This window comes from Lichenostomus cassidix, chromosome 29 (genome assembly GCF_008360975.1).
Source record: "Lichenostomus cassidix isolate B80296 chromosome 29, HeHo_3.0, whole genome shotgun sequence".
NCBI lineage: Eukaryota > Metazoa > Chordata > Aves > Passeriformes > Meliphagidae > Lichenostomus > Lichenostomus cassidix.
Window position 1 is genome coordinate 2,818,155 of NC_139509.1, and position 26,345 is coordinate 2,844,499.

At 53.3% G+C, this 26,345-nt stretch overlaps 2 protein-coding genes across 4 annotated transcripts; both read right to left on the reverse strand.

The window, feature by feature from the left end:
• On the reverse strand, positions 1-4,148 carry TAMALIN (trafficking regulator and scaffold protein tamalin). Of its 3 annotated transcripts, XM_085041025.1 has the most exons (9): positions 3,989-4,118; positions 2,693-2,875; positions 2,210-2,259; positions 1,771-1,825; positions 1,312-1,414; positions 1,139-1,232; positions 1,004-1,070; positions 858-924; positions 1-779 (listed from the first exon to the last, which is right to left on the reverse strand). In XM_085041025.1, the coding sequence occupies exons 2-9, from the start codon at positions 2,810-2,812 to the stop codon at positions 352-354; spliced, it is 984 nt and encodes a 327-aa protein (XP_084897151.1). In that variant the 5' UTR covers positions 2,813-2,875; positions 3,989-4,118; the 3' UTR covers positions 1-351. The 3 variants fall into 3 exon arrangements, with proteins under 3 accessions (XP_084897151.1, XP_084897150.1, XP_084897152.1); XM_085041024.1 differs by lacking the exon at positions 2,693-2,875 and having other exon boundaries at positions 3,989-4,148; XM_085041026.1 differs by lacking the exons at positions 2,210-2,259; positions 2,693-2,875 and having other exon boundaries at positions 3,989-4,144.
• A 1,844-nt stretch (positions 4,149-5,992) lies between these two features.
• ACVR1B (activin A receptor type 1B) lies at positions 5,993-24,535 on the reverse strand. The gene is made up of 9 exons (XM_085040986.1): positions 24,355-24,535; positions 15,085-15,324; positions 13,894-14,142; positions 12,546-12,776; positions 11,752-11,919; positions 11,067-11,223; positions 10,469-10,593; positions 9,725-9,855; positions 5,993-9,138 (listed from the first exon to the last, which is right to left on the reverse strand). Exons 1-9 carry the CDS (start codon positions 24,476-24,478, stop codon positions 9,013-9,015), a joined length of 1,551 nt encoding a protein of 516 aa, XP_084897112.1. The 5' UTR covers positions 24,479-24,535; the 3' UTR covers positions 5,993-9,012.
• Positions 24,536-26,345: the final 1,810 nt, after the last annotated feature.

Consider the following 26,345-nt stretch of genomic DNA (forward strand, 5'->3'; position numbering starts at 1 on the left):
TCGCTGCAAATCGTCTCTGTATTGGCGAGCACTGGCGTAGTACAGCAGCCCGGGGGGAGCAGGGGGTGGGACCCCCATAGCCCCCTGACCCGGGCAATGCGGGGCTCCCCCGGTGCTCCCCTCCAGGGAGGAAAGCACCCATTCCCGAGAGCAGGAGCTGCCTCAGGAGGATCCTCATGTCTGTCCCTCGGTGTCACGTCCATCCCTCAGCGTCACAATCCCCACGGCCCGGAGGGGCCAAACCGGGACCTTTGGGGCCAACCCAAACCTCCTTCCTGCAGCCCCGGGATGGGGGCCAGGGGAATGAAGCCCCTTGCAATAAATAAATAAATAGTCCTGGGGGCCTGCCGGCTAGAGGTGACTCTCCTCCTCCTCCAGCGCCCGATTCAGACCCGGGATGAACTTGAGCAGCCGCCGGCGGAAGCTGCTGTGTCTGCCCTTGCGGGGGGCGGCTGCTCCCTCCCCCGGCTCCCCGGCCCGGGCCCAAAGCCTCCCCGCAGCCCCCGGTCCCCCTGCGCACTTGAGGCTGGCGCTGCGGGCCAGGGCAGGTCGGGGGCGCGGCGGGGGGGGCGCGGGACTCCCGCTGTCCTCATCCTTGTCCTCATCCTTGTCCTTGTCCCCATCCAGGGAGCTGGCAGAGGCGAAGACGCAGGTCTGGTACAGGGAGTCATCACTGCCGCTGGCACGGGAGGAGCCCCCGGCCAGCCCCTCCTCCCCCTGCAGGCACCAGCGGATGGATTCCAGCGTGTCGTAGATGCTGGGGTCCTTGGCCACCACACCTGGTGGGACACACGGCGGTGTCAGGGGGACCAGGTGGTGCCCCAAAGCCCTCCCCTCTCCCCCCGGCCCCCACTCACCCCGCACCAGCCGCTGCTCCTGCACCATCAGCGAGCGAAACTCCCCCCACTTCTCGTAGAGGGTTTGCTGCGGGGAGGGTGAGGGGGTGAGGACCCTGCTGAAGGTGTCCCCAACCCCCCGTGACCCCTGCCAGCCCCCCACTCACCTTCAGGTACTGCAGCCGGGCCTCCAGCTCGGCCCTCCGGATGGATGTCCCATAGAGTGTGTCGAGCCTGTGGGTCAGCAGCTGTCAGGAGGGGGGGCTGCAGCCACCCGGGCCCCCCCTGCATCCCCAGCTCACCGGAGTACATTGCCTGAGCTCTTGATGATCTCCACGATCTCCCGGTGCCGGATGCCCTCCACGTTCAGCCCGTTCACCCCTGTGATGGTGTCCCCTAGAGTACGGGGGGAGCACGGGGTCAGGGATGGTGTCCCCACTGCCGGGTCCCCGCGGCTCCCCCAGGATGTGCTCACCAGCCTTGAGCCCCGCGGCCTCAGCCGGGCTCCCGTCGTGCACGCGGCACACGAAGGTGAACATCTCCACGCTGTTCCTGTCCTGGTGGTGCAGCCCGTAGGTCTGGAATGGGGGTCTGGTGAGGGGTGTGGGGACACCCCGACCCCCAGGGACACCCCAACAGCAGCCGCGGGGCAGCGACTGCAGTGTTTAACTGCTGCTGGGTGATGTGGGGCAGCACCCCAACCCCTGGGTGGGGGTCTTGCCCTGATGGCTGCACCCCAGCATGCCCCCCCGGCTGCCCCCCCTGGCACAGGCAGGGGAGGCTCAGTAACATGTCATCTCTGTCACCGCTAAAAATAACCCCAGGCTCAGAGACAACTTAAAAATACCCTCGATGCAAAGCAAGGTGCGGGTTGGAAGGGTGGGGAGCAGGGCATGGCATGGCTGGGCACGGCTCAGCTCGGCTCAACACCCACCTGGATCTCAAAGCCGAAAGACTCCTCCGCCTTCTTCTCTAGTGTCACCACCCTCCTGAGGGACACAGGGATCAGGGACAAGCAGAGCCCCTGGCACCCCCAAACCCACCTGTGCAGGCCTTGGGCACTTCTCAAAATGCTGCTTCAGGGTCCCCAAGGGCAGGACTCCTATCCCACCCCCAGGAATGGGACCCCCCCAGTTTGCCTTGGCCAGAGCCCTGTCACTTGCCCTGTGGATGCCAGGCAGGATCCCACAGGGCCTGGGGCTGTCTGAGCCCACCAGGGAGCTGTGACCCCATCGCTGCTCTCACCTGCCGCAAGTTTCCCCAAAAAATCCCCCTATTTCCAGGAGTACCCAGGGCGGAACTACTAGCCCAGGGCCAACTCCAACCCTCTGGGACAGGGACCCCAGCCCCACTCCTGTGTCCCCCGTCCCTACCTGTGCTCCTCTGGGGACTGGCTGGGGGATGCCCACTTGAACCCTGCGTCCTGCGGCAAAGGAAAAGCCATCAGCAGGGGACACCCGAGGGGACATGGGGATGTCCCCAACTCCCCCAGGGACAGCCAAAACAGGGTGTCCCACCAGGACAGCACCAAAGCCTGGGGGAGCACCGTGCCAAGGCGGCACCGAAGCAGCACCCGGGTGCCCCCCGGGCGGCAGGGCATAACGGGGCTTTGATCGGTGCTCAAAGGCAGCCTCAGAAGTGCCCTGCACTCTCCCCACGCTTTGACGTCAACCGCGCCGCACCCACCCCACGCCACGCTCCGAGGGGCCTCGGCACAGAGGGGCCCTGTTGTGGTCACAAAGTCGGGTTTTCTCATGCAAAATCCACTCCCCCCCGGCCCAGACAATGTCGCTGTTGTGGCAGGCGCAGAGGCGTGGGCGGCTGGAGGGACCGGCCGGGCAAGACAGGACCCTCACCGCAGGGCAGGAGGTGACAGGGCTGTCCCCAAATGCTCCTCTGGGACTGCTGGGTTCCGGCAGCCTCAGTGCAGTGCAGGTAGTGTCACCATAAGCTGCACCTCGAGTGACACATGGCATGTCTTGGTGGCAGCTGGGTGCCAGTGGTTTCCTCTGTGCTCTGCCACGTGGGTGTCACCAGCCCTGCAGGTGTCACCAGACAGTGACCGACCATCCCAAATGCATCCACGGGTGCAAAACCACCAGAACTGGGTGTGTTCACCATAGGGAAAGTTCCTAACTGTCACACTGGGCCCCACGTCACCACAGTGACGGGAAGGTGACATGGGACGTCCTGGACCCCTCAGGGACATCTCTGGTGGTGGCCTTGGCTGTTGAGCAGGAGCCAGGCCACCATGCATGTCTGGGCTGTGGCAGTGCAGCCGTGAGGCCACTTCTGCTCCGGATGTCGGCTCTGCTTTCGCTTCCCCACTAGGCTCAGGAAGCACCACGGGGCCGGGGGGAGCGCCAGGGCGGTGTCAGTCCCAGCGTCACCACACAGGGGCTTTTCCAGGGGTCCCAAACCACACCCGGGTACTTTGTGACCTGTCCCCTACCCTCCCTAAACCAGACCCGGGGTACCCTGTGTCACATCCCCTTGTCCTTCTCACAGGACAGAGCCCCGGGGGGCTGTGGGGTCACGGCTGTCCCGGTGACAGGGACACATACGGCAGGGTGGGGGTCTGGCCCTATGCCCAGCTGGGGCAGGGCAGGACAGGGAGAGGGACCAGGACAGGATGTGGGGCTTGGGGGGCACTGAGAAGAGGCACGGGGAAGATACCTGAGAGAATGTGGGGAGGAACCTGAACGGGATGTGAGGTTTTGGGGGAAAACTAGGGTGGGGATACAGGGATAATGCCGTGGCAGGACGCGGGGAGGATCCGGGACAGGATGTGACGCCTGGGGGGACAACATGGAGCGGGACGGGGACACTGGGAAGATGCTGGGGCAGGATGGGACGGGGGTGAGGAGATGCTGGGGCAGGACAAGAGGCTTGGGGTGGTCACCGGGGCAGGATGGGGACACGAGGAAAGCTCGGGCGGGTCCCCGGGGCAGGACGCGGGGACAACGGGGCACGACAAGAGCCCAAGAGCAGACGCCGGAGCAGACCGCGGGGCGCAGGCAGCAGCGGCTGGGCGGGACGGGAACACCGCGCAGCCCCGCTCCGCCCGCAGTCCGTTACCGCTCGCGGCACCGATTCCCCCACCGGCCCCGGTGCACAACGGGGCGGCTCCCCCATTCCCCCCGCAATCCTACCTTGCGCACGCGGGGCAGGGTCCCGCCGGCCGCAGCCAGCGCCCGATAGAGCTCGGCGGGGCCGGGGCGCTCCGGGGCCACCGCCGGTGCCTCATCGTCCTTCGGCCGGAGCCGCCGCCGCCGCCGCCGCCGCAGGGTCATGGCCGGGCCGGGCCGCCCCGCGCGCCGCTATATGGACCCTGGGGGCGGCGACATGGCGGGACTCGCCCCTTTTGGACCCAAACCGCACCCACTTGGGCGTTAAACTCGGGCGTTTTGGAAATAAGCCACGCCCCGTGGCGGGAAGCCGTGCCCCGTGTCCGGCATGTGTCCGGCATCGCTCCGGCCGCTGAACCACGTGCAGGTCCAGCGTGGGGGTCCAGTGTGAGGGTCCTGCTCGGGGACTCCGTGGAGGTCCAGCGTGGGGGTCTGGTGGGAGGGTCCTGCGTGGGGACATCCCTAGGGACACTGGGGCGTTCAGAGTGGAGGTTTGGGACAGTAGGGACCTGGGAGAGGTGATGTCCCGGGGGTGCAGGGGGGGATGCTGCTGGGGATGTCACGGGTGGCACCGTGGGGTGCCAAGGAGAGTTCCCGGGTATAACCTCAGGGATGATTTGGGGAGAAACTCGTGGGTTTCCGGAAGCAGGAGCGATGGCGAGCTCTGCTGCCCCCGACAGCTGCCACCACGCCACCCCCAGGCCACCACCCGCCGCCAAAGCCGCATTTGGGATTTAATGTGAGGCAGGAGCTGGTGGTCACAGCCCCCGGCCCGGCTCCCAGCGGGGGCGGCCGGAGGGATTTAAACTGCTCCTGCACGATGTCTGCGCTGAGCCGGGGCTCAGAGGGAAGAACAATTCCCGGAGGCAGCCGCGGTGTCTGCTGCGGACACGTCGCGCTGCTCCGGCAGATCCTTGCTGCGCCCCGGCGGGAGGCAGCGGGAATTTTCCAGCTGGAGCTGAGAGTTTTGCCCAAATGTTTGTTTAAAATTTGCCAAAAAAAAAAAAAAAAGACTGTAACAATCCCGCTGGCGTTCCACCCAAACCTCCCGCCCACAGCCTGGCCTGGGGTTACCAGGAGGCAAGTTTGCTCCTGGAGCAGCTATTCCGGGTTGGAAGTGCTGGGGAAAGGATGGGATTGAGCCCATCACCCATCCTGATGCACCAAACCACTGGGAATGAAGAGGAATACCTCATCTTGTTCCCAAAACCTGGTAATGACTTGGCTCCTCGACTGAAGCCATCCCAGACAGTTTTCCTAGCGGAGCAAAGAGAGATTTTGCTTAAAAACTCCCCACACTCTCATCTCACTGCTGCCCGATTTTCCAGGATGGGGCTGGATTTTCCCGGGGACCCCAGCAGGAGCTTCAGACAAAGCTGGGAATGAAGGACAAGCCCAGATGGTGCCTCCCCCTCCCCACCTTGTCTGAGCCCAGGGGACCCCAGGCCTCGGCAGATTTTCCCCTTGATCCGCTCACAACAGACTCGTTTGCAGGAGGCTCTAATTAGGGAATTAGTAGGGGCAGTTTGTGCACCATTTACCCTCGGAGCAAACAGAATTTTATAGGGCCACACGGTAGTTTGCTCTGGGATTTATCCTTCCTGCAAGCCGTGTGGAGACTTGGGGATGCTGCAGGGAGATGCCCACTGTACTCACCACATCCCCAGGGATGCTCTGAGGGGATGTCCATTGTATTCTACGTAACCTCTCCTGCTCTGTGCTGGTCCCCAGAGTGGGAACCCCAAGTTCAGCTGTTCATCCCTGCATGGGTTCAAAATCCCACCTGACACCTCTTCGTCTCACCCCCACTATGCTGGAGGTACCTCCCGAGCCCTTGGTGGGTATTGGAAGGTGCATCTTCACTAAAAATGGCAATATTCAACATTAAAATTTCTTGACCAGGATTCCTGATGAGATTATTTTAGCTGTGGGGCACAAGACCTCCCCCAGATCCCTCTCTGGGGGATTAAGCTGTGCCCTGCACTTCCCCCCCTCCCCCAGAGTGAACTGAGACTGCAACACCTCACATGAATAAAACAAACTTTTAATAATGTACAGCAGAAATCGACAGCCTGGTTTTTATATTAAACAAAAGATTTCCTATCTTACACCGTATGTACATTTGCATACTGAAGAGGTAAAGTGGCTAAGTGGCTATTTTCTTACAGTCCTTTGCTAAGAAAATGTACAAAACCAAACAAATCAAAGGGGCAGAGAAGTACCAAGAGTTCTGTCCTGCAGCCACGTACCGCTGATGGACACCCCTCCTTGTCCTGCACCGGGCTCCCCTCGGAACTGCCTGGAATGCTGCTTTTTCCCAGAGCTGCTGCAAAGGTTTGGAGCCAGGCAGCAATTCCCACGTGCTCCGTCAGCTCGGCAAGCACTGGCACCCCTGGGCACCAGTTTGCATGAAAGTGCTGTGTAAATGCTACATGGTCAGCGTTCCTGCCGCGGATCCTGCTTGGTTTTCCCCATCTCTCTCTAGAAACAAGGCTTTTCCTAAAACCCTGCTGGTAGGGATGTCACCCTTTCCTCATCCCTTCTGACCCGGCCCGACCCTCAGGCCGCTGTTTGGTTTAGCTGAGGCAGGTGCATGTGTGGCTACAGTTGGAGGGGGGGGTCAGTGCAAGTTGAGAGCCGACGGCACCCTTGGGTGTCAACCTGCAGTTACTGGGGTGGGACACCCCTTGGAGAGCCTGCAGTACCTACAGTGTGGGACGTCCCTTCCTGTCCAGCCTGCCCTTCCTGCGGCTCCCAGGGCATCCCTGGGGCCTCTTCCTATGGGATTTAGGGAGTCCTTAGGGCCTGGAAGTGGCCAACACCCCCTTGGCTTCTAAATGCAGGTTTAAGGGACTTCCTGCAACTGGAGATGGGCAAGGATGTCTGGCTGAGATGTGACTCAGGACAAACGGGGAGGGGACAGGGGATCCCCATGCCGCTCTGAGCCGGCAGATCCACATCGCCAAAAACTCCTTGGGGGATGCAAAACGGCTCCTAACATGATTCCAAAACCACACTCCTCACTTTATACAAGGTCATGGACACACGGGGAATCGGGGGAGACAGACACACGGACAGGGACACAGACAGCAAAAACAGAGGGATTGAAATAAAGTCTTAACCCTGGCGGCCAGAGCAGAGATGAAACCTCACCTTAGAGAGCAGGAGCAAGGTCAGAGTAAAAACAGTTCCAGTGTAAATCGAGCTGTGCATTTGGTTTTTTTTTCCTTTTTTTTTCTTTTTTGCAGTGATTTCTTTACAAACCAACAGGTCAAGAGGTAATAATTAGAGATTGTTTTTCTGCTCTTAGAAAGAACTAACAATATTCAAAAAAGTTAAAATCCAGACCCTCCCAGAAAACAATAATAATAATAATAATAATTAAAAAAATAATAATCAAAACCACTCCAGTTAAAAGTTATGGCTTCAGAGTTCTCTACTGCAGACACTGACCTGACCTCCACACCACGGCTCTTCCTGACTGCCAAAGCCATCATGGCAGCCACAGCCCTCACTTCCAATATTTGCTGTAGTCACCCCACCTCTCCCTCACCTGGATTCGGCATTGAATCAAAAGAAAACCCATGCAGATCCCCCCACCCCACACTGAGACACAGCCACTTCCACATTAGGAGATATTTATACACCTATATTAAAAAGATGGATATTGATTTCCCAACCCACACCTGCTGTCAGATCCTGCCCAGCGCCTCTGGGAGGTGCAGAGTATCCCCAGCACACACAGAATCACAGAATGAACTAGGCTGGAAAAGACCTTTGAGGTCATCAAGTCCTACCTATGACCTACAATTTCCTCATCAACTAAACCATGGCACTGAGTGCCATATCCAGTAAACACATCCAGGGATGGTGACTCCACCACCTCCCTGGGCAGACGATTCCAGTGCCCAATCACTCTTTCAGTGATAAATTTTTTCCTGATGTCCAACCTAAACTTCCCCCGGCGCATATTAAGACCCAGATCATCAGACTCCCAGAAATCTGCCTGGATGGTGGACTCGGGAACTGTGTTCCCAGGGAAACTGAGTCCTGCCTTTCCCCACAGCACCTGCTCCATCTGTGACACATCTCGGCTCCCCACTACCAAGAATTACAAATCCCAGGGGCTCAAGACAAAAAAACCTGGATTCCAGGAGTGATTCTCAGTTCCTTATTGGTTTTGTCTTAAAAAAAGGAAGGGGTGGCAGTGAGGCAACCCTGAAGGGACGTTCTGGCGGCGGAGTCGGCACGGCCCATCGGGGAGCCAAGGATCCGCTCTGCAGCAGCCTGTCCAAGCTCCACAACGCTCACGACTCAGCACGGAGAGCACCAGCGCAACAGCTCACAAACGGGACACTCGAGATTTGCACATGCACAGGAAGCACGGACAGAGATGAGCCACCCACAGGCAGACACCGCACGGCTATGGAGGAGATGACCAGGCACAGGGACACGCGCACCTCGCGCATGCAGACACCGGTGCGCCCCGACGGCCGTCAGGGCGCCGAGTTGGACTTTTTTCAAGCTTGAGAAAAGGAGGGAAAACGGTTTTGTGAAGCTGATCGACTGTTCTGGCTCAGCCTCTCGGAAGAGAGCACCATTTGTTTTGCTTTTTCCGCATTAACGTGCCAGTCCCTAGAAAAATCCTCAAGAGTACTGCAAGAAAACCTTCCATTTCCCTTCCTGCTCCCGGCAGCGAGCACCCCGGGTTGGCTCCGACCCTGTCAATGGGTGCTCAATGCACGCTGAACTTTACAGGGATTTCCTTTAAAGGAACAAAGAGTTACGATCATGGCTGAGATCCCTCGGGTGAAGTCCCTCTCAAGTCTCCACGCTCTCAGGAGGTGATCACAAAAGGTTTCGGGTTGTTTCATACCCAAGCAGGGAAGAGAGCGGTTCTGTAGGCTCCGTCCCCCTGCCTAGCAGCCTGCAGGTCCCGCTGTCTGGTTGTAGCAGTAGGTTGGGCTGAAACACGAGGTAGGCCTCCATCACACGTCTACTCTAGCACAGCAGCTCCTGTGCAGTTTCTTCCTGCTGAGGCTCAGAGCCTAAATTTTCACATCTTCCTGGACACTGAGCTGGGAGAGGGTTTTCTTAATGCGGAGGGCGGTGAGCCGAGCTGCTCCGTTGGCATACCAGCACTCTCGCATCATCTTGCCCATCACCCGGAGTGCCTGGGCAAAAAACAATGGCAAATGTCAGTGCTCTGCTCTTCCCCTGACCCCATATTGGTCTACCAGGTTGCTGCTCTGCCTGGACACTGACAGACCCTGCACACCCCCAAAACCAGGGTGCATCTTACAGTACTCATTCCTTACCTCATTGTGGGGGAATCATAGAATGGTTTGAGTTGAAAGGAACCTCAAAGCTCATCATTCCACCCCACTGCCATGGGCAGGGACACCTTCCACTATCCCAGGCTGCTCCAAGTCCCATCCAGCCTGGCCTTGGCCACTTCCAGGGATCATGGGGCAGCCACAGCTTCCCTGGGCACCCTGAGCCAGGGCCTCCCCACCTTCACAGGGAGGAATTCCTTCCCAATATCTAACCCTGCCCTCTGTCAGTGGAAGCCATTCCCCCTTGTCCTGGCACCCCTTTTAAAAAAGTCTCTCTCCATGTTTCTTGCAGATTCCCTTCAAGTATGGGAAGGCCACAATTAGGTCACCCCAAAACTTCTGTTCTCCAGGCTGGACAAGCCCAGTTCTCTCAGCCTTTCCTCACAGGAGAGGAAGGGGACATGGAGATGAAAGCAGACCTTACCTCGTAGCTTTGCCACCAGTTTGGGATGTTTGGCCGTAATTTCTGGTCACACACAACCTTCCGCATCTCCTCAATCGAAGGATCAGAGGGTACAAGGTCGTAGTAGGGAAGCTGATACTCCTCATGGATACCTGGAAGGCAGAGCAGGGAAAATTAAATTCCTGGGAACAGGGACCACGGCCACTGTGCTTGCTAAAGGCAGACGGATAGAGGTTTGGGCTCCATGACTCACTGCTGAGATGCGTCAACACTCTGCAGTTATTTAGAACAGAAATGAAGAATCTGGAATTGGAGTTTACAGGAAAAATTCAGGCAAATAAAATGCAGCTGCCTAAACTGGAACGGAGTCAGCGGGCTGGGATCAACACCTCCCAGCAAGGCGCCAGGGTCACTGAATCTCAGCGGCAGTGGGACTGTCACACGTGGGATGATGCTGCGGCTGCACGTGCCAAGACATTTATACTGATCTGGGGAAGTCCCCCACCAATCAGCACCACCACTTCCTCAAAATCCATCCAGAGGAACATCAGCCACCAGTGGGAGCACCAACACGCTCGACCTAACATTGGCCGGGCTTAGCAGCAGCCATGGGTCACTTCTGTGACCTCCCTCAGTGACAACACAGAGGGACATGTCCTCCCATAGCCCTGCTCTCCCTCAAACCTCCCAGATCAATAGGAACCCCAATGCTGGGAGACCCAGGAACAAGCATAGCCAATGGCCCAGGCACACAAAGAGCTTTACCTCCTGCATTGCACCTTCGGGCAATCTCCCAGTAGACCAAGCCCAAGGCATAGATATCGGCACATTTAAATGAATCAAAATGCTTCATGTTGATGGTTTCATCCAAGACTTCTGGGGCCATGTATCTGCAGAGAGAAAGGAAAAGCATGTTCATTACGAGAGGGATTTCTCTGTAAGACGGTAAAATGATCAGTTTTCCCACACAGCACTTCCCAGCAGAAAAAGCTCTGCTTGGCACAGCCACCATCAGAACAGAACTGGGCCCTGTGATCTAATGGAATGATGAAAATAACTCAACAACAGCAAGCTGGGAAAACACATAAAAATGTCCCAAAACCACACCAGGCTCCCAACAGAAGGTCCCAAAGGCTTTAGTCACATATTACATGAGCTCCTAGTGCCAGGTTCATGTGGCTGGCCCACACCTCTCAGCGTGGTGACACCTGGAACAAAGGTACTGACATCCCTTTGGCATCAACTCGGGCACAAAACTGACCCTGGAAGACACTGGGAAACACTGAATTCAGAGAACCAGTGCTCAATCAGCAGCTCAGGCATTTCCAGTCACACTCAAACACCTTCGGATGCACTTTCCTACCGTTTGGTTCCAACCCTTTGATTTGGTGCGATATCAATTGTGTCCGTGACAGAGTCGTGCCGGACAGCCAGGCCAAGGTCAGCGATGGCACACGTGCCGTTCTTCTTCACCAAGATGTTCTTAGATTTCAGGTCTCTGTGAGCAATCCCAGGTTTTCCTAATAGAGCAAAATAAAAAGCAGCAAGGGTCAAGCTAGAGAAAATCCATTTATCGAAATGGCGCAGAGGCAGCACCGGATTTCAGGGCGTTAAACCCTCTGTTGCAACACATTTTCCTGTTTAGATTCATAAGGAACAGAGCAGGGAAAGGCTCCGATCGTGTTTCGGAGGCGCCGCTGATGCAGTGGCACCCAGAGGCCTCAAGAGGGATGTAAACTCCACATCCCAGCACAGGCGCCGACGTCAGGAGTTAGTGATTCTGCTTCTGCCTGTGCTCACATCCCACCCAAGCAGCGCCAATTTTAGGATGGGATGTGAAATGGTGATATAACTCCTGGGAGCGAGCGCCAGGTTAACCCACTTCGCAGCCAGCCAAAGCAATCGCTCTATTTCTGGTCAATAACAACCAGATGAAGCCAGGCTGACTCAGGCAGGGTTTGCTGCACAGCACATCAGCTCCCTCCAGCAATTCTGCTTTTTATCCTCCCCTCAAGAATTCCCAATGCCTTTTCCAAAATAGCTTTTACCCTGAGTGCCCACGATCTCCATGTGCAGGTGGGCCAGCCCGCTGGCAGCAGACAGGGCGAGCTTGATCATGCCCTCAATAGTCACCGTGTACCGATTCAGGTAGTCAAAGAGAGAGCCATGCTCGTGGTAGTCAGAGACGAGCCACAGTTGAGTCCACGTCCCGTTATCTGCAACAGGAAAGAGATGGAGCTCAGGCAGATCCAATGCAGGGATGGCCACCGAGCATCTCACACACTTTTGGGACAGAGCAGAGCTGCTGGGTAAGGTGTAGCTCAACAGCCAGCCTGGGGCAAGTAAGAAATGGCTTGTATCAGCCACAGTGTGGCCAGCAGGACCAGGGCAGTGACTGTCTCCCTGTGCTAGACACTGGTGAGGCAACACCAGGAATCCTGGAATCAGTTTTGGGCAGTGTAGAGGCCCACAGAAGTTGAGTTTAGTCAGCTTTAGTCCCCCATGACCAAGAAGGACGTGGAGGTGCTAGAGTGTGGCCAGAGACGGGCAGTGGAGCTAGGGAAGGGTCTGGAGAACTTCTGAAGAGCAGCTGAGGTAGCTGGGGGGCTCAACCTGGAGAAAAGGAGGCTCAGGGGGGACCTTCTCACTCTGTTCAACTCCTTGACAGGAGGATGGAGCCAGGTGGGGTAACAAGTGACAGAACCAGAGGAAATGGCCTAAAGTTGCACCAAGGAAGGTTTAGATTGGGTATTAGAGAAAACTTCTTGGAAAGGGTGGTCAGGCACTGGAACAGGCTGCACAGTGGTGAAGCCTCTGCTCTCAGGCCTGAGGCACTTCTTACCTTTGTTATCCGCAGCAATAAATCCCAGGATGTTCTCGTGCCGCAGCATAACAGTTTGATATATCTCAGCTTCCCTGAACCAGGAACGCTCCTCACGTGAAGAGAAGATCTTCACTGCCACGTCACCTCCACGCCACCTGCCCCGCCACACCTCCCCAAAGCGGCCTTTGCCGATGATCTCCTGAAGGACAATCGTCCGAGCCACTGTCCGTTGGACAAACAGAGGCAAGCCTGGGGACAAAAAACGGGAGGAATGAATCCCTGTGGTAGCAGAAACCTCCTGAAACCAGAGGCTGAAGAATGTCCTCAAACCCAGCAGGCTCTACACTTGATAACTGAGCAAGACCCAAACCAGGGAATGTGGGCTCCTGTGTGGGATGTGCCACCGCTTGGGCAGCATCTGCATTTTGCTTTGAAGCAGCAATGCAGCACGGAGCAGTTGGGGAACTTCTGTTCCACGACAGATCAAAGGAACTGCAGCCTCAATACACAGAGAATGGAACTCGATGAAGTCAGTTCCTGCTAAAAAGCAGAAACCCCCCCAAATTTCTCTTAGGAAAGGAGTTCCAACATCATTGCCATTGTTTATGGAAAGCACAGAGCTCACCTGCCCGCAGCATGCACAGACGAGATCCCATATATTTTATATATAGCAGCAGATGTGCTGCTGAAGGTTTATTCCCTGGTCAAATATCAGGTTGTGACATTCTCTGCCTCTGTGGATTTTCCTACAGTTTCCATCTGCTGCAAAATTCCTTATATTCTTTAACCCAGCTACTTTCCTAGATCAAAGCCACTGCTAAACGATGACTTTCCATCTATTCTGGGGATTCCTTTCAAGTGCTACAGAAGCAAACACTGCACATCATCCACCTGGGAAGACCCAAAGGTTCTTTGGGATGAAATGGGCTGTGCAAATGCACTGTTGGCACCGTAAAATGTTGATCTGCTGGGATCTTCCCCATTTTCCTGCAGTTTTGATGCAGGTGACATCCTGCATTTTCCTCTGAAAGCTAACAACGCACAGGTTACCAATTCATGGCTGTTTCCAACCCAAATCCCATCTCAAGGCTAAACTGGGAATAGATGAAGCTGCTTGAGGTATCCTCTTGCAGAGAGGAGGATTTTAGCTATTGCTAAATAGGAGGATTTAGCAGGATTTTAGCTACTGCTGTTACCTGAACAGACACGAGACCACCACACAACTGAATTTAAACACCCCTTCAAATTACTCATGATAAACCCCCTGAATAAGCTCCTCACTGTGTAAAGCTGTGGCAACCACGAGCCCAAAGAGACAACTCCAACTACAAGTTCTCATTGGTCACGTCCCGTCATCTCGCAATACCTGAGCCAGAGCCGGAGGTGGAGAGATCATAGACCAGATCTTGCAAGGTCTTATCCTTGGAAAGGCACATTTCACAAGAAGGGTCTTCCATGTCCAGCCGCTGGCGGTTGTGATAGACTCGTTGGTGGTGATGGAACACGAAGACTACGATGATCATTACAACAAACACGAGGAAGACAGGCCCAGCAATCACTGCCACCAGCTCCACGGGACCCCAGCTTGACGGGGGCTCATTGTCTTTCAGGTGTCCTTGGGAGGAAAGGGAGGAGAAAACCAGACATTTTGAGAAAATTATCATTCCTTTGAGGACTCTTTTCTAGTGTGTTACTGTTCTCTCAGAGCCTGGACAGTTTTAGCTTGGGGACACATCAAGCAACAGTGGTAAGGTGGGGCTGATCATCAGGCAGGCAAAATGCAGCTGAAACCCCAAAAAGAAGATGGAGCTGCAATTGTGGGATCAGGGATTATGGGCATTCACTCTTTTACACAGGAGCATGTTCTGGGCTGATTTTCCAGAACAGCCTGCAGTTCACCTTCCATTTGAACTCAACCAGTCAGCCTGGGCTCCCTGCTCCCTCTTTCCCCTTTGCCCTGCAACAACCAGTGAACTTGTATCTGAAGACCATTATTTGTTGTTTTGAGCACAGATGAGCACAGATGAGACCTTCCCACTGCTCCCAAGGAAAATGACTCTGCAGTCTTCACAGCACCCACTAAAAACCAGCCCAAAACAGAAAGTAGGAGGTATTGAGGAAGCACCACATGCCCTCTCTGACCTAGGGATGAGAAGCAGAAATTTCCCACACCTCACTCAGAGGCAGGGCTGCTTCCTCTGTATGTGTTCCAAACCCAGGCACCTTCCTCCCCACACACTTTGCTCTGAAGCAAATATAATGTTCCCATATTTGTGCTCAGCACTGAAAAGATTTGGAGTTCTGGAAGGGAAGCAACTCCAGCTGATAAAGGCAGGTCCAGCTCAGCGACAAAGGGAACACACACATTCCCATTTTAATTTGAAGTGGTTTGTTATTCCCACTTCACAGATGAAGGAAATAAACCCAGTGCTCAAGTTCATGCAGCAACTGAAGGGAAGAAGTGAAAACAGGGCTGAGAACTCCAAATTCCCAATCCCAAACAGACAGCTCCTCTCCTCCCACTTCAAACACATGATTTATCTGACTCTCTACTTACCGCTGGGAACCATTAAATCAATTTTGTTGCAAAAATCGGAGTAGCAGCAGTGAGTATTACGCAGATCCTCTGAACTCAGACAATAGAAGGGTTTCCCAGCAGGAATCAATTTTGCCTCAGGAATGCAGGTCCGAACGTGGTGTTTGACACCATCCAGGTTGAAGACCGAGACCATGCAGGCACCGTCTGTCTCACACGTGGAGTTGGCTTGTTTGCAGTCAGAGCACAGACATGTCAAAGCTGAAATCAAAACAAGACCAACTCCTTAAAACCCACAGAGAGCAAAAGCTCAAACAAGGGGAAACCTTTAAATTCTCCATTTCAGAGGGGCCATTCTCAAGCTCTGGAAGAACCGGCTCTGCAAACAGCACAAGTCATACTCAGTATTCCAGACCTGCAAGAATCCAATTTCAGCATGAAACAGTGGGGAGGCAGAGGAGCCTTTCCAGGAGGTGCCTGTCCAGGCAGCCCTTTGCCTGCCCCTGTTGCAATCACCACCAGCCATGACCCAAGTCATCCCTGCAAACCGGGTGAGATCCGACAGACATCCACTGCCAGCCCAACCTCGGGTCAGACTCAACCCCAAACCAACAATTACTCAAACTGACTGACCTGATTCCACCTGGGCTGCCTCTCCAGGCTCCAGGAGCTCCCTAATCTGGGCTGGCAAGGGACGACCACCCCGGCTCAGGGAGACAAGGAGCAGCTGGCAGACGCCAAACCAAACCCAATCCCAACCAACTGCACGAGCCAAGCGTGCTACACCCAGCCAGATCAGCCACTTATTTAGTAACTGCTTTCCTGATCCTAGACACTACCTTGGGTCAAATAAATTCCTGGCTTTTTGCCTGCTCTCCACGAAGATTATTTGGATAAAGAAAAGGAGAAACTCTGAGGCAGATTCCCACATTTTTCCACCTCCCAGCTGTCATTGTACTTTTCTCAAGCTGCCTGAAAAACTGTAAGCAAATCCCCAGGCCTTGCCATCCTTGGGAACAAAGAGGAATCCAACAATGTCAAGAAGAAGGGTGGGGCTTGTTTAGCAGCACGCCGGGTTTTCACCGGCTTTCATCAGCTCTCCCAGCCTTCCCAGAGGGAATCCAAAACATGTCCTTACCCGCTGCAGAAATGGGCTTTCAGGTAGGGAGGGTCTCACAAAGGGTTTTAAAAGATACAAGTGCCACAGTTAACTCTGCCCAGGCTGATCTAAATCCTCTCGGTGTTAAAGTCACACACGAAGTCACCCTCAACACTGCGTGTGGGGCCATGTTATCTTCAGCTTAATGAAAAACAAGCTGGTCCTGATTTACTCAGGGTTCGTTTAGGAGGAAGACACCCATTAGCCCTTATCCCAGAGACCTGGGTAAATCAATCAGGGTAATTGCATTACTATTCACTTAATTCTCTCTGGACACCGCTCCTCCTTTTCCAGCTGTTGTTGTGAGCTGTTTCAGATGGGCTGAATGTGGGTGCTGGTTAGTTTGGAATCAACAGATTTAAAACTGACGTGAAAAGCCAGTGACAGGAGGCGAGGGAACGTCTGGAGTTGTGTCAGTAGAGGTTTAAGATGGATATCAGGCAAAGGTTCTTCCCCCAGAGGGTGCTGGGGCACTGAACATGCTCCCCAGGGAGCCCAAAGGCTGCCAGAGTTCCAGGAGTGTTTGGACAACACTCTCAGGCACAGGGTGGGATTGTTGGGGAGTCCTGTGCAGGGCCAGGGGTTGGACTGGATGATCCTGGTGGGTGCCTTCCAACTGAGGATATTCCATGATTCTGTAACTCTGTGATTAAAACCTGAAGAGCTGTTGAATGAGACACCTTTAAAAAGCATCACGAGCAAATGTAGCTTATTGCTATGTGCTCAGCACAGGCCAGTGAAAAGGGACATGGGACAGAAAACAGACAGGGAAGACCCTCAGACTGATCTGTGTTGAGAAGGGTGGAGAACATCCATAGACTCTGAAGATTTTAAGAGATGTTGTAACGAAAGAAAAAAACCCTCCACTAACATTCACCTCAAACAGCTCCAAGATCAGTGTCTTCCCATGGTCAGCAGAGTGAAGAAAAGACCATTCTGAAAAATACACACACTTGGGGGAACAAAGGTTGGTGATAAAGGAGATTTTATGAAAACCCGAGATGGCAAAGAGCAGCCAGGGCACATTCCTGCCTTCATGTCTACATAAAAGGAAATGGTCTTTTAAAGTATCTCCCTTATTATCAAAAGCTCGAGGTACAAATTAAAAACATTTAACCCACACACATTTCACTGTGTAGGTTCTTTTCAGTTTGATTTAGATATAACAAAACTGAACTTTGTTCCTGTTAGACTCATTCTTGAGGTCTCAATCCCAAGATTTAGGCTGTGGCAGTTTTGCTTCCAGAAGCTCCAAAGCAAACAAAGCACTTCAATGCACTAATAAAACTGGTTTTGTAAACTTCTGAGTGAAGTATCTCGCCTGAAACTGAGCATCCCTTTGAGAAGGAAAGCAGAGAAGCTGGTCGTGTCTGCTCAGTCTCATTTGTAGGATTAAAAAATAAAAAAAAATCAATTTACCTGCAAGGTATGATACCAGAAGCTCGGCTCCGAGACAGAGTGAGATGCTTATCTGTTCTGTGCAGAAAGCCAAAATTTCCTGCTAAGGAGGGGGATGCCCCAAGGCTTCACCTCACCCTGTTCCCCCTCTGAGACAACTGTTCTTTTTTAATTTCAATTCTTATGTTTGCACCTCAAAAATCCCCATGGTTGGAGAGTAGCTGGAACAAAGGGAATGGAGCCTTCAGCACATGATTGTCCTTCCCTACACCTCTCAACACAGACCCTTGAGGGGCTTTCCAGATATTCCTGGCCAGAACCTCCAGGCTGCAGGCAGGAACTCTCCAATTTTCCATGTGTGCCAGGGAGGAAAGGCCTGTCTGCACCAGGGCTCACTGGGAACCTCCTGCCAAGGAGAAGAATTACAGAGCAACTCATGCAGGTCCAGTAACTCCAGTTTGGTTAACCAGAAGGGAAAATTCTTCTCCTATCAGTAACACCAGAAGCCAGGAAAAAGCAACTGTTGTTTGCCCTTGGGTGGGGGACAGAAGGTGGACAGGGAAGCAGAGCCCCCCACAGGTATCTGTCGGGTGCTCTCGAGAGCAGCCGGGGCAAAGCAGGAGTGGATAAAAGGATTTTTCATGCCAACAGCATTCTTTTTTCTTTGGAAAGAAAAGCTCCTATTGAGCCAAACATATAATCTACTTAATAAAAGAAACTGCCTGGGCTGAAGGAAATAGATGGGGTGAAGGGAAACAAAGAGCAGTTCCCAGAGCTGGGGCGGCGCATTCCCCCCTCGCAGAGCGCCCGGGGATGAGTCTGCGTGGAAGGTGCGAGCAGAGCTGGAGCAGAGCCTGCTCGATCTGCTCCCCACACTGACACCCTGCTCAGAGCCCAGCCCAGCCCTTCAGAACTGTTTGAACAAGCCCAAGGTTTAGCTGCAGATCCTGTGCATGAAGCTTTGTTCTCGCTGGAGAGATGGAACAGGTTGGAGCAAACCCTGCTGTGATTCGATCCAAGGCTGGGTGCAGCCAGCTGAATGCCAGGCCTCACTGCTCTTCCCAAAAACCAGAGGTCAGTCAGCACTGCCAAAAGACAAATTCACCTCAATCTTCGACTATCCCAGGGTTTGATTCCTTCAAGCCCAAGAGCTGCTTCTTCTCCCCACGAGGTAACAGCCCCAGCTCCAACAGAATCCCAGGGCACAGAGGGATCCATATGCATCAACCACAGAAGAGAGGAAAACAATTGCTGGCTCTCTGCCACCAAATCCCCCCATTAAAAGCAACCTGTATTCCCAAAAAGGATCCAAACAAACAGGTAGGGGGCTGTGGAATCGAGCTCTGTGCGCCAGGGAGACTCAAATACTGAGCTCTGACAGGCAAAGAACATTTCTCCTCCTTTCCCAGCAACTCTCTGAGCTCATTTTGCACATATTTATTCTCACACAGAGTTGCATGTGTCAAGATGTCTCTGCAGCTAGACAGGGGAAAGTTTCACAGCAAAATCTCCTGCAATGGTGTTAACCACCTTTTGGAATTCATTTTCCAGCATCTCCCAAAGCTGTGCCTAAGAAAGATGCCATTTTCTCAGGGCTGAACTCTACCTGATCAATATGTATGAGGATAATTAACCTGAAGATGATCATTGGTAAAATTGCCAATAACCACCCACATATTTACCAGATAAACAGATTTTTGCAGGGATTGTAGCTGCTGTTCTTTTTCAACAGTTTGAATTTAGGCTGGAAGAATGATTCCCCTGACTTTCAGCCTTTCCAATGCTCTGGAACAGGAGCTGCAATCGATTGTGTCTTTGTGCAGCACCAAACTTAACGAGCCCCACTATGGGAGCACCAGTTTCATGCCGCAGCAGCACAATGTTAGCGAAAGAAATGGGAAACAATTCTAGCTCTTTGTAGCTCTGCTGCTTCTTCGGATGCTTTAATGAAGAGGGACGTGTGTAAACATGCTTGGAAGAAAGAAAGAAATACCTGTCAGTGTCTGGCTCTGTGCTGTGCCAAAATAAAGAACAACCTTTATCACAAAAGGTTAGGAATAATATCTATTCCCTCATGGTGAGGGAGCAGAGGTGTGTCCAGGAGTCCCTGTGTGCTCCTTGTTCAGCTCTACCACCCCAGGAACAGAGTTCCAAGAAAACAACCATCTCCCATTCCCAAAGGCAATGAGGGCACACTGAGCCATCTGATGAAGGCTATAAAGACAAAAAAAATTACTTTCCATCACACTATCATGGAATCCTGGAATAGTTTGGGTTGGAAGGGACCTTAAAGCCCATCTCGTTCCATGGGCAGGGACACTTTCCAGTATTCCAGGCTGCTCCAAGTCCCATCCAACCTGGCAACTTCCAGGGATCCAGGGGCAGCCACAGCTTCTCTGGGTACCCTGTGCCAGGGCCTCCCCACCCTCACAGGGAGGAATTTCTTCCCAATATCTAACCCTGCCCTCTGGCAGTGGGAAGCCATTCCCCCTTGTCCTGGCACTCCTTGTAAACAAGCCTCTCTCCATTTTTCCTGCAGCTCCTTCAGGTACTGGAAGGTCACAATTAGGTCACCCCAAAGCTTCTGTTCTCCAGGCTGGACAATCCAAATTCTCTCAGCCTTTCCTTCTGGGAGAGCTGCTCCATCCCTCTGATCATCCTGACAGCCCTTCACACTCATATTCACCCCGATTGTTCTGCTGCCTGGTGTCCACAACTGGAATCCCTACATCCCTTGCTGGGATACATTCAAGTCCCAAGACTCCTCCAGTGTCTCTTCCAAGCCCCCAGAGCCAGCTCACCTGCACCCACTGTCTCCAAAATCAAATGTTAGGACAGTTCTGGATGCTCTCCCTGCCCATTTCCTTACTAAGGAGCACAGATCTGCCCTTCCATAGATACAGCACCATCACCTCAAGTACCTTCCCTACATCTCTTTTCCCCTTCAATTTCCTCCCCTATTTTGGATCAAAACATCTCTCTTTTGCTTCTTGCTGGTGCTTATGATATCTACTGACCCGCTGCTGCTGCTAAATGAAATGGAGTTAAAATTAGCTGCAAAGCACTATGAAAAACAAAGCACTTTAATGCAAGTCATCCAGAAACTAAACATTATCCTGGGATATTTCAAGTTGGAAGTAAGAGTCTCAATTTCTTTGAGCTGGCTGCAGTCCCTTGGCACAGGCTGGACCTGACGTGAAGGCAGCATGGCTGACTAGAAAACACACGAAATGGAAAAAAAGAAAAAAAAGAAAAGAGGCAGGAAGAATGTGCCTTTAAAGTGCAGAACTTTCCCTGCACCTACTCAAGAAACACAAAAGAGCTTCCAAGTGAATTGTAAATAAGGAATTGTAAATAAGGAATTGACAGGAGTCTCATCATTAAGAGGTTAATTAGAAGAAGCCTTGATGTTTCTGCTGTTGCTCTTCCACCCAGAACACGAACAAATAGCTCCCCATCCCCTCTTTGGGCTCTGGTCTGACACCTATTTTGTGTTTTAACTTGTCAGGAAACCAGTTTAGGAGTCAGCAGACCACACACACCGGTGCTGTGGAAGAACATCCTGCACACCTGATGCCCAGGTTTATCAAGGTTCCAAGACTTCAGACCCATCCTGGCTTCTCCCAGGCAATTGGCTTTTCCAGAGTGGAAATACATTGTTTAACATGTGGTCTACATTCCCACATTCCAGCAATCCATAGGTACTTCCAAGAAGCCCACAAAAGGCAGCAAGACTTTATCAAGGGGATTTAAATTGCAGGGAAGGCTCTTTTTCTGCTGAAAATAAGTAAATAAATATGGGTGCACAAGAGAAGCACAGGGCAGCTGAAAGCCAGGGGCTTAAATAAGGAGGACAAAGGAGCTCCCACCCAGCATTTCATCCCCGTAAAATCCTCACAGAGAAGCAATTCTGGTCTGCTCAGGGCAGGACACATTCCCCCTGGTCACCACCCAGTGAACTTTGCTTGCTGCTAAGAGAACTGACGTTTGACTTCACTCCTTTCGCAACAGCCATTTCCGGAGCATCCACTCCTGGCAGCGTATCCAGGGGAAAGAAAAAAACAACCCAAGCTGTCTGGCCAAGGAGCTGGACGAGTTCAAGAATGCTTGTTGGACACTGTTTTTAATTTCCAGTTAGAGAAAGGCTTTCTTGGAAAGTTGTAGAATATAACTTACGGACCACGCGGAGTTTGCCTGATTTAACTGAGTAAATATTTGAAGCAGGTGTTAATAATAAAATCTGCTGGCCCAAAATTGTTCCCCAGGGTGGGTTTTTGACTCATTTCAAGCAAAGCCGACCTACAGCACCCCGTAGCCATCGTTGCAAAGGCGTCTTTCTTAATTATTTTCCTTTTTTTTTTTTTTTTAAAAGGGGCTGGAGGAGTGTTTTCTGCACTGTTTACTGACACACAGAGGTCCCCAGCTCCCCAGCACTGCAGAAATTCAGATGTTTTTCTGGCCTTTCCCGAAAGAAGCAGCTGTTAAATCTCCGGTATGGAGCACAATAGTGAGGGCAGCCCCAGCATACCAAACGTGCATCATGGCTGCTCAAGCAGCAAACAATTCCCAGGGTGATTCCCTGTTCCCTGCCATCCTGCACCTCATTCCATGAGTGAAACTCCCTCAAATCCAGGCTGAGCTCACACCTTGTACTGAGTAAAACCGTTCAGCACACACTGAGCGGAAACAATAGTCACTCATAGAGCCCAAAATCAAAGGCACTGGGAGTCGCCAAGTTTCCAGGGGATTTGTGCAGTCAATTGGCCCTTTCCTGTTTATTAATTATGATTTTTTTTTTTTAATAAACACCAGCTTTCACCTAAGTGAAAGTCTGAGAACAGCCATGCCATGAGTCTCATCTGATCCTGCTCTGCCAGCTATCGCAGAGGAGCTGAAACACCTTTTTACAGCTGGGTTTTACCTGAGGTTACACCAAAACACAGCTACTCTCCTCCCAAAAGCACATTTCTATTCCCAAATTCCCAGAACTCACAGGTAAACCCTCACCTGCTGCCCAGGTGAGGTCTGAAGCCATTTTCTCTGCTCTAACAAGCCCAGATCTGCACACACACAGTTATTACCCTCCGACGGTTGGTTGGGAATGCAGAACACAAACGGCGAGAGGTTGGGGAGGAGAAAAATATTCCACTGTGGAACCTGTTGTAACAGGTAGCTAAGTTACACAACAGCGATCACCCTGATAGCCACAGAGCTGGACTGCCCTGGGAAGCCTCGGACAGCAGAGGCAATGGCCACCAGCCCATCCTCTGTCCCCCTGAGAGATGCTCTGAGGTCCATCTGGCCCTTCCTCTGGGGAAAAGGGCTGATTTCATCCCAAACCAGGAGCTGAAACCCCTTGCTCTTCCTAAAATTGGAGGCGAGATTCCCCACCTGCCCTGAGCCTCCCAAACTCACAGCCAAGACCCCTTGCTCTTCCCAAACCCAGAGCTGAGACTGATCACTCTTCCCAAACCCAGAGCTGAGACTGATCACTCTTCCCCCCAGGTGCAGCCGAACCGGGCCAGGTAAAGGAAATGGATCAACACAGAACAAACAACTGACACAAAGACTTTTTCCTCCCTCACCTGCCTCCAAACAAATATTTACAGTTGTTCTAATCGAGAAGCGAGGGGTATGGAAAGGTTTCCTTAAAAGCTCAAACTGCAGATTCCAGGATGTTACAGACACACTGCAATCGCCAGAGCAAGGGGGGGCTGCCAAATTCCCCCTGGGATGGGCCACAGGACAATGGGAAGAGGCCACAAACTCCAGAAGTTCCACAACAACCTGGTGGCACTTCCCACCTTAGGCTGATCTGCTCCTCTGTGACAAGCCCAGGACACCTCTGAGACCCCCAAGTTCATCCTCTGGGAAAAGCCCATAAATCCCAATTTCCATCATTATGCCCTGAAACCAGGCTGAAGGCTTCTTCCCATGAAATCTTTCCAAGATCTCTTCCCAAGGTGAGCGTAAGCCCCTTCAGAGCATCCCCTGGCACTGGGAGCCAACCCCCAGCCTCAGTTGCTGCTGCAACACTCCCCATTCCCTCTGTAGGGGAAAGCGACAGCCCCAAATCACCTGTCTTCACACAGCACACCCCCATGAGCCCCCTGCAAGCCCCCCTGACCAAACTCGAACACCCCAAACCTCCAACACACGTCCTTGATGCCTTCAGAGTCCCCTCATTTCCAGGACCCTAACCCCAAATCCTTCTCTTCACCCTGAAACACCCACCCCCTATGTCCTCGCCCCAAACCCCTCAGGGGGCTCCTCACAGCCTCGGGGGCACCTCCAGGCCCCTCCAACCCTCTCGCCTCCCGAGTCCCATGAATTTCTCCCCTCAATCCTTCTCGCAACCCTGATCCACCCACCCCTGGTGTCTCCCCGCCCCCAAACTCCTCAGGGCCTCCTCACACCTCCAGCTCCCCCAGCTCTCTCTCACCCCCTTTCTTCTCGCCAAGCCCCTCTCAAATCGCCCCTCGGCCTCACCCCCACTGCCTGCCCCGCCGCCGCCCCCTGCCCCACAGCCCCCATTGCCAGCCCCAGCCCCGGCAGGCCCGGCCCCTCCCCGCCGCCCTCAGCCCCCCGCATCGCCTCCCTCCCGCGTCCCCCCGCATCGCCCCCCGCTCCCCCTCACGACCCCTCCCCGGTCCCCCCGTTCCCCTCACGGCGGGGGCGGGGGCGCCGCCATGTTGTGCCCGGTGCGGCCGGGGCCGGCGCCGCCGCTCACTCACCGCGGGCCCCGCCGAGCGGCCCGGTCAGGAGCAGGAGCAGGGCGAGCAGGAGGGCGGCGGGGGGAGGCGGGGAGCGGCGGGCGGCGGGGGAAGCCGGCGGGAGCAGGGAGGCCCGGGCGGCCATGGCGGGGAAGCGCCGCGGCCTCGGAGCGGAGCGGCCGCAGCGCCGGCGGGAGGGGGAGCGGGGGCGGGGCCGGGGCGGGGCAGGGTGGGCGGGGCTTGTGGGGGCGGGGCTGCGCCTGCGCACGGGAGACAGGAAGGGAGGGGAGCGGGTGACGTGTGTGTGACGTGTGTGTGTGACATGTGTGGGACATGTGTGTGGGACATGTGTGTGGGACATGTGTGTGGGACATGTGTGTGGGACATGTGTGTGACATGTGTATGTGACGTGTGTGTGACGTGTGTGTGACATGTGTGGGACATGTGTGAGTGATATGTGTATGTGACATGTGTGAGTGACGTGTGTGACATGTGTGAGTGACGTGTGTGGGACATGTGTGAGTGATATGTGCGTGTGACGTGTGTGTGACGTGTGTGACACGTGTGTGTGACACATGTGTGTGACGTGTGTGAGTGACATGTGTGGGACATGTGTGTGACATGTGTGAGTGATATGTGTATGTGACATGTGTGTGTGACATGTGTGTGTGACATGTGTGGGACATGTGTGTGACACATGTGTGGGACACGTGTGGGACATGTGTGAGTGATATGTGTGTGTGACATGTGTGTGACATGTGTGAGTGATATGTGTATGTGACATGTGTGTGTGACATGTGTGTGTGACATGTGTGGGACATGTGTGTGACACATGTGTGGGACACGTGTGGGACATGTGTGAGTGATATGTGTGTGTGACATGTGTGTGACATGTGTGAGTGATATGTGTATGTGACATGTGTGTGTGACATGTGTGTGTGACATGTGTGGGACATGTGTGTGACACATGTGTGGGACACGTGTGGGACATGTGTGAGTGATATGTGTGTGTGACATGTGTGTGACATGTGTGAGTGATATGTGTATGTGACATGTGTGTGTGACATGTGTGTGTGACATGTGTGGGACATGTGTGTGACACATGTGTGGGACACGTGTGGGACATGTGTGAGTGATATGTGTGTGTGACATGTGTGTAATGTGTGACATGTGTGTAATGTGTGTGAGTGATATGTGTGTGATATGTGTAGGGTGTGTGTGACATGTGTGTAATGTGTGTGAATGATGTGTGTGACATTTGTGTAACGTGTGTGTGTGTGATGTGTGTGACATGTGTGTGATGTGTGGGGTGTGTGTGATATGTGGGAGTGCATGTGTGTGAAATGTGTGTGTAACACATGTGTGATGTATGTGTGGGATGTGTGTGTCATGCATAACATGTGTGTGATGTGTGTGACGTGTGTGTGACATGTGTGATATGTGGGAGTGACGTGTGTGACATGTGTGTATGACATGTGTGTGCATACCTGATTTTTGTGTGTGCTCTCCTGTATGATCCATGCACATGCATGAGGTGTGTGTTCACGCACACATGATCCATGTTTTCAAGCATGATTTGTGTGTGTGCAATCACATGTGGTCTAAGCATACGTGGCAGGCATGTGAGCATTCATGGTGTGCTTGTGGCATCCATGACATGCTTGTGCAAGCACACATGATGTGTGTTCAGGTGTGAGTTGTGTGCACATGTGTGGTGTGCACATGTTCAGGAATGATTTGTGCATGTTCAAGCCTGCATGGTGTGTGTGCAAGCATGTGTAGTATGTGGTCTTAAATGCATGATTTATGTGTTCAGGCATTATTTGTGTTATGCGTGACATATGTGTGAATGATGCATGTTTAAGCATGATGTGTGTGTTTAAACATGATGTGTGTGCAAGCGTGCCTGATGTCTCCATGTGCTCAGGCATGATGTGTGTGCAAACATTCATGATATGTGTTCAAGCGTGATGTGTGTGCAAGCATGATGCGTGTGTGTGCATGTTGATGTG

Excerpts from the sequence above, each read along its gene's own strand:
- TAMALIN (XM_085041024.1), bottom strand. The coding sequence starts at position 4,129 with ATGACCCTGCGGCGGCGGCGGCGGCGGCGGCTCCGGCCGAAGGACGAT. Across the intron at positions 1,415-1,770 it reads CTTTCGGCTTTGAGATCCAG|ACCTACGGGCTGCACCACCA; the intron begins GTGGGTGTTGAG and ends CCCCCATTCCAG. Across the intron at positions 780-857 it reads GGAGCAGCGGCTGGTGCGGG|GTGTGGTGGCCAAGGACCCC; the intron begins GTGAGTGGGGGC and ends GTGTCCCACCAG.
- ACVR1B (XM_085040986.1), bottom strand. The coding sequence starts at position 24,478 with ATGGCCGCCCGGGCCTCCCTGCTCCCGCCGGCTTCCCCCGCCGCCCGC. Across the intron at positions 12,777-13,893 it reads CACCTCCGGCTCTGGCTCAG|GCTTGCCTCTGTTTGTCCAA; the intron begins GTATTGCGAGAT and ends TTTTGTCCCCAG. Across the intron at positions 9,856-10,468 it reads CCGAAGGTGCAATGCAGGAG|GTATCCATGAGGAGTATCAG; the intron begins GTAAAGCTCTTT and ends TCTGCCTTCCAG.